Source organism: Arachis ipaensis, chromosome B02, assembly GCF_000816755.2.
Source record: "Arachis ipaensis cultivar K30076 chromosome B02, Araip1.1, whole genome shotgun sequence".
In the NCBI taxonomy this organism is placed as follows: domain Eukaryota; kingdom Viridiplantae; phylum Streptophyta; class Magnoliopsida; order Fabales; family Fabaceae; genus Arachis; species Arachis ipaensis.
This window is the reverse complement of record NC_029786.2, coordinates 24,383,160-24,389,571: the sequence shown is the minus strand read 5'-3', so window position 1 is coordinate 24,389,571 and position 6,412 is coordinate 24,383,160. Positions and strand designations below refer to the sequence as shown.

Genomic DNA, 6,412 nt, shown 5'->3' with positions numbered 1-6,412 from the left:
CACTCTAAATTATAAATTTTAAATCTTAAAATTTATTACTATTAATTAAAAATTAATTCTTTATATTTTCTCTTATTTAATCAGGTCATATGATATGATTACTTTTATGTTTTAAGAGTTCTTTTTCCATCCTTTCAGAGTACAAAGTATCACTACAAGTTGTGGACACATTTTGAGTAGCTTATAAAATCAATCTGTCTCTGTTGACCAAATTATTGATCTTTGTCTGATAGTGGATTTCTGTTTTATTTAAAAGTATTGGATGGAAGGTCTAGATTTCTCAATACAAATAAAAACAATAAATTATTCCTACCCTTTAGTGATATCTCACTCAGTTCCTTATTTTTCTAATCCCATATAATCCTTATCGGAAACTAGAAAAAAAAAAAAAAAGAATATCTAAAAGATGTGACTAGAGGGAAAAAGAATAATCAAGGGGATACTTATGACAGCATTTATATATCATTTCTTTGACCACAATCTTTTCCTAATATTCCACACTCCATGTGTTGTAGGAGAATCTTATGTTAACTCCTAGCTGGAGTACAAGAATCAACATATATAATATAAGTTAAATTAATTAAATCACTTTCTGTTATCTCCCATCTCCCAATAAAAAAAAAGGATTGGTGAACAATTGAACATGCATAATATGGTTATATGGTTATAACTGATCTGTGTTTTATCTTGTAATTCTTATTAATCAGGTGCAAGGGGACTACTGATTTTGGTTCTGGTACATTACATCATCATGCATGCTCTACACAGTTGTAGAAATCATAGCACTGATACCACAGTAATGGCTAAATTGAGAGTTTCTAATATACCTTCATATTATTATTTTGGGTAGCTTTGTAACTGTTCAAATTCAGTTTAATAATAATTTATCTTTATTTTAGTTGCCTGTATTGGCTGTATAGCTATGAGATATTATGTAATTTCTAATTTTTTTCTAATTAGAATATTGTTATTCTGAGAACACACATAATTTCATAGTTAAAATTAGTACAAGATATAGAGATTGTGACTCATTAGAATGTCATTGAACAACATATTATGGACAGAATCATGGTCTTAATCTCATGATCTCTTCTGGCTTTGTTTCAAACAGTAGACTAGTGAATTTATGTACATGAACTAGAGTCATAAATATCAAATAACCGATACAATCTTAGGTAGCATTCAATACATTAGGTGAGTAGGGGCCATGTGCTGTTAATTCAATGCAACAATGATAGAGTTACAATATACATATCATTTAAAAGGGTTGAATAAGTTTCTGGTCTTTGAAGTACCTATACAATTTTTTGTTATGGTTTTGGTCCAAAATTTTCAAAAGTAGTGAAATTAGTCTCTACCATCATTCCACATACAAATCAACTTCATACTTATGGTTCAAGCTCTAAGTAGTACATATCTCCAAATAGTGGTTACTTACGAAAAAATTGTCTTGACATGAAGATAATATGCAAGAACTATTAAATAGAGTTATCATTTAACCGTTCTCAACTATCATGTTCTCAACTATCATTTTCACATGAAGACAATTTTGTGTGAGTAATTACCTTTCTGACTTTACTTTTGAAAATTTTTGGATCAAAAACTTATTTAACCCTTATTTAAAGCCAATATAGAAAGTGATCAAAAGGGATTGATTGAGGCCCTGGCAGTGAAATCAACCACAACATTTTCCACAAGTTCTTGAATTAAATCCCTCTCAATCTCCATCCCCAAAATATCAATCTCCAACTCCATAAGCTGAACCCATCCAATCCCCACAAGCTCTTTCTTGACAACATTTTCTACCACCAGGCTGTTGCTGTCCCCACAATCCCCCCAAACACACCTCACTCCACTTGCCATTAACTCTTTCATTTGATCCACAATGTGGTCCATAGAAAGGGAACATGTTCCACTACTGTGCACCCTGCACTTGTGGTGCTTCCCTGGTCCACACTCACCATTAGTCAGCTCCAAAATCGCCGCATTGACGCAGTCGAATACGAGCTTCTGACTTGATCTCATCTTCCTTCTCTTGGCCTCATTGAGATGCTGATGCTCCCTGTCATTGAGATTGACATATTTGCCCCTCAATGATGGGTCCAAGGGGCTTTCAAGGGAATGCCATCTTGTGTCAAAGGAGTCATTTTGTAGTTGATCATCAAGTCCAGCTGCTGATAGTAGTTTCTCAACAAGGAGAAGCCATTCTTGTTCCTCTGCCTTGCTGTCTAAGGAAGAATCATGTGCATCAGTATCACCCCATGAAAGGGTCCGAGATACTGATTCTATAGGTGGTGATTTGTCAATTAAATTGGACTTCAATGGCACCAATGATCCTATATAGAGAGAGGGAAAAAAAAGGAATAAAATTAGAGGTGGTAAATGAATGTTTGCTTATAAAGTGAAATGTAACAAAGAGTAAACATTCGAATTGATTCCAAAGAATTTTAAAGTCGGACATTTGGGTATTAAATAAGTTTTTATTTTTTAGAAGTTCTCAAGAATTGTTCTTGTCCAAACTCCATCGTTTTCAATCAATTTTTAATGTGTCATGAATAAATAAGTCTCTAACAAATTTTGTTATAAGCCAGTTAGGTTCCAGAAAATACATTTTAAGTTAGTCCCTTTTTAAAATGACGAAAGAACTAATGTATCTGGTAGAAGTAATCTTTGAAAATTTTTAAAGAATAAAAAATTGTTAGAAACTAAAATATTCGATCCAGAATTTCCTAAGGATGAATTTGAGTGTTTATTCTATAATAAAAGATTAAAGGGCATATTTTATCAAATAAGAACTTCCTGAAAAAGCATGAACCTGTGTCACTTATTATAGATAACGAGATAGGCCTGAGTATTACCCTGGTGACCACTCTTCATAGAGTCATAGAAATCATGATGAATGTCATCCTGAAATAGAGGCTCTAAAATTGAACTTGGACTTGGCTGATCTTGATTTTCGCTTGAAATCTCTGGCTTTGATACAATCAATTCATGCTACAAAAGAAAAAAAAACAGTTAAGGATCAGGGTACATATTTCAGAAATCAAGAATTTTATTTACTTCATGGAGCCTTGATTCTATGTTGTAACTAAAAAGTTTCAAGTTCAAAACTTAGATACAAGTTTAACGTTTGTCAAAATAATAGTATATACCTACCAAAGAGGTTGTGATTTACTAGTATACTAATCTTGTTGATTAGGAAGAGTTGGCTCTGTGATTTGTGATTATCACATTATTACATTTTGATACATTCTTGAATGAATGCATTTGATACAAAATACTTAAATTTATCGAAAATGTTTGGTAACAAAAAAATATTAACCAAAAACTATTGAAATTTATTACTTTTGGTTTCATTTAATACACCTTGCAATAAATAAATGTTAAAATAAAATAAGTTTGAGCTGTTTAGACTTATTGTTTTTTATCTCCCTAACATTACTGAAATTTATCAATGTATCGAATAATAAAAAGGATAGATCAAAGAGAATAGTGAGTAATTTGATAACCAAGAATGTTGATTGTTGATAGCATATCTAATTTAAGTTTCCTAATTAATTTGTTTCACACAACTTTGTCAAGCTAATTAATGTCCTTAGAGTAACACATTGCTTGCAAGTTGCAACTATAGAGTATAGTTATTATTTATTAATTCAGTTAAGACAAGCAATGCACAAACATTCTTGTGGGTCATAAAGGGATGCTTAAGATCTCACTATTAATAAGGACTGATTTTTTGTGTTATCCTATAATACCAAACATATTAAAAGCTAAACTACCATATTAAGCTACAAACATTACTAGAAAATGACTTCAACTAACTTATTTGTTTCCCATCAGGGGCATGGAGGAGGGAAAATTAGAGAAGAAATTTTAAAATAATCTTAACCACTTAAATTTGAATAAATAATTTTTATGTTTATTTCTATATTTTTGTTGTATGATTATACTAAGGATATGTTTGGTTGGGGATAAAAAATGAATGTAAACATTTTTATGAATGGGTTTCTTGCATAATTTCACATATCAAATTCACCTATAAAATTATACACTATTTTTCCACATGGGTCTCAGCCATTGGATGTTAAAAAGTAGAGATGCCTTTATAAAAAAAGGTAAAGAAGTTATTGAAACTGAAGAACTTGTTTGAGTTGTTTCAACCAGAATGTTGAATAATAAATGATTGAAAGAAAGAATGGAAGAAGAAAAGGGGAAAGTATTCATGAAAGAAAAGAAAATGTGAAAATAAAAAAAAAAACTTCACTTCTTTATTTTCAATGACAATCTCACTTTTTGTTTCCTTCTGTTTTAACTCTTTTATTCCATCCATTCCTTTTTCATTCTCTTCATAAATTATAGTCATGAACAAAATAAATAAAGTTTGTATATAACAAACAACAAATGCATATTTATATAAAAGTTTGCATAAAAATAGTAGTATTACCTCTAATGTAATTATGCCTTGCTGTTTTCTGTTAGAGACTGAATCTGATTCATATAGAGAACTACATTGGGATTTATCTTTGGATTTCTCCTTAGTTGATTTCTTCTTCCTTAAGAACAAGAAACTCGAAACTCTTCCTTTGAATGATAATCTCATACCCTTTGATCCATGCCCTTTGCCAGCATCATGATCACAAACTTCATCTCGGAGGCGAATTCGCCGGCTCTTAGGAGCACTGTTAACCATTAATTCTTCATTTCTTGATTTTCTTGGTTCTTGATCTTCAATGATAATATCCTTAACCTTAGGTGTAACATGCTTCTTTCTTTGTGAAAGAGAAAGCAGTTCACCCAAGGTGGATCTTCTCTTCACATGGATCTGTTCTTGGTGATGAAATTTGGTGTTTGAGGAAGTCATCATCATGATCCATCTCTCATACAGTCTTGACTTGGCTTCTATGCAGACTGGTGACTCTGGAGAACACGTGACGCGGTCCAAGGACCGCGTCGAATAAAGACTATGATCCCATGAATGTCTTGGAAGTTGTGACATAGTAGCATCTAAATCACTGAAACTCCTCCTATCTTTGTAATTATAATAGGATTTGTTAGATGAACACTCAAACAAAGTTTCATCACATTGACAAGTAAGCTCTCTTTTCACTTTTCTTGATTCGAAGAAATCATCTTCAGGTAATGAAGTTTTTGGAGAGTACATTGCCTTAAGATCATTAGTCTTCCCAGAACTCGGCTTCAATACAACGATTCGAGTAGATTGAACCGGAACATTGTGTTCGAGATTCTTTTCCATTCCTTCATTCTTTTTCTTCTTTTCCATTCTGGATGATCTGTTGTTGTTGTCAAGAGTCTTTGCAGGCCTCAGCAGAGTAATGAGCTCTGTCTCGGCCGGCGAAGCAGAGCGACGAAGATCATAAAGATTCTGAGAATCCAATAGCCTAATCAAGGCATCATTATTGGAGCTCAGAACTTTGAATCCATCTTCAAATTTCTTAGACTTTCTCGACATAAGTTTCGCTTCCATGAATTTCTGATGAATGAGAGCCATTTTATCTTGATTGTGAGCATTCTGTTCTGTTCTTGAATGAAGAACATCATGGACCATTTCCTTATCCTTAACACTATCTTCAACTTGCCAATGCTTTAATGGTGACCTTAAATGGCCATAAATGTGTTGAGAATAACACTTTTCATGTTTTCTCTCCAAAAATAAATTAGCCTCTCCCCTTGGAAGTGCTTCATCAAGCCCCATTAATTTGGCAACTACATTTGGTTGCTTGTGATTGGAATTTTCTTCTGCTTTCAACATCTTTTTTGGGTCTATGAGAATCTTGACAGTTGGTGATTCATTTTTTGACCCTCACCAACTTCCAATTGATCAATTGATGGAAGATAAGAAGCTGCAACAAGTGAATTAGGTTCAGTTTAACTGAGATGGAACTACATTATATAATATAAATATAATAAATAGCATAGTAAGATTTCAACTGAAGAAACCTTAAAAGTTAAACAAATTCCACACCAAGTTGGAAATAAACAAAGAACTATTAAAAATTTATATAGGAACCTCCAGCTAAGATAGTGGCATGAATTTGATGCTCTTGTTAACACATAAAAGCATAGAGATAATCATGATAATATAGAGTGAAGTGATATAATACCTGTATGTCTCTTAGGCCCTTTCCTTTGCTGTTATGTCCTTCAACCACTATTCTCTTTGCGGAAAGCTTTCAACAAGTTGTGGTTTTGTTTCTTTTCTAATAAATTCCCCTACGTGTTATCTATGCAAACTTTGAGTTGCACGTTAATTTGCACATGCTTGATATCAAAATTGAGCAAAAATATTAGATACTTCTAATTTTTTCAGTTTTCACAATCATGTGACATTCTTGTAGAGTCAGTTTAAAAAATGGTTATTATTATTATTATTATTATTATTATTATTATTATT

General features: G+C 32.2%; 2 protein-coding genes across 4 annotated transcripts in view; one reads left to right on the top strand and one right to left on the bottom strand.

Annotated features, from left to right (window-relative positions):
* The window catches only part of LOC107625139 (tetraspanin-20), a 7,682-nt gene extending 6,655 nt beyond the window's left edge, over nucleotides 1–1,027 (top strand). The window contains exon 7 of one of the 2 annotated variants that reach the window (XR_001617087.2): nucleotides 708–1,027. Coding sequence is in view for 1 of the 2 variants with exons in the window: in XM_021115687.1 (XP_020971346.1) it covers nucleotides 708–725 (18 nt within the window). In the remaining variant the exon portion in view is untranslated. The remainder of the gene's footprint in view (nucleotides 1–707) is intronic. The other variant, XM_021115687.1, reaches the window with a different exon arrangement.
* On the bottom strand, nucleotides 1,124–6,250 carry LOC107625138. Of its 2 annotated transcripts, none has more exons than XM_016327714.2 (4): nucleotides 6,123–6,250; nucleotides 4,445–5,861; nucleotides 2,859–2,994; nucleotides 1,124–2,336 (listed from the first exon to the last, which is right to left on the bottom strand). In XM_016327714.2, exons 2-4 carry the CDS (start codon nucleotides 5,768–5,770, stop codon nucleotides 1,642–1,644), a joined length of 2,157 nt encoding a protein of 718 aa, XP_016183200.1. In that variant the 5' UTR covers nucleotides 5,771–5,861; nucleotides 6,123–6,250; the 3' UTR covers nucleotides 1,124–1,641. The 2 variants fall into 2 exon arrangements, with proteins under 2 accessions (XP_016183200.1, XP_020971345.1); XM_021115686.1 differs by lacking the exon at nucleotides 6,123–6,250 and adding an exon at nucleotides 6,029–6,100.

What these genes read in the sequence shown, in the direction of transcription:
- LOC107625138 (XM_016327714.2), bottom strand. Translation starts at nt 5,770, where the DNA reads ATGTTGAAAGCAGAAGAAAATTCCAATCACAAGCAACCAAATGTAGTT. An exon ending in AAGGCATAATTACATTAGAG is followed by an intron (nt 2,995 to 4,444) that starts GTAATACTACTA and finishes TTTCTTTTGTAG; the next exon opens with CATGAATTGATTGTATCAAA. An exon ending in TATGAAGAGTGGTCACCAGG is followed by an intron (nt 2,337 to 2,858) that starts GTAATACTCAGG and finishes CTCTCTATATAG; the next exon opens with GATCATTGGTGCCATTGAAG.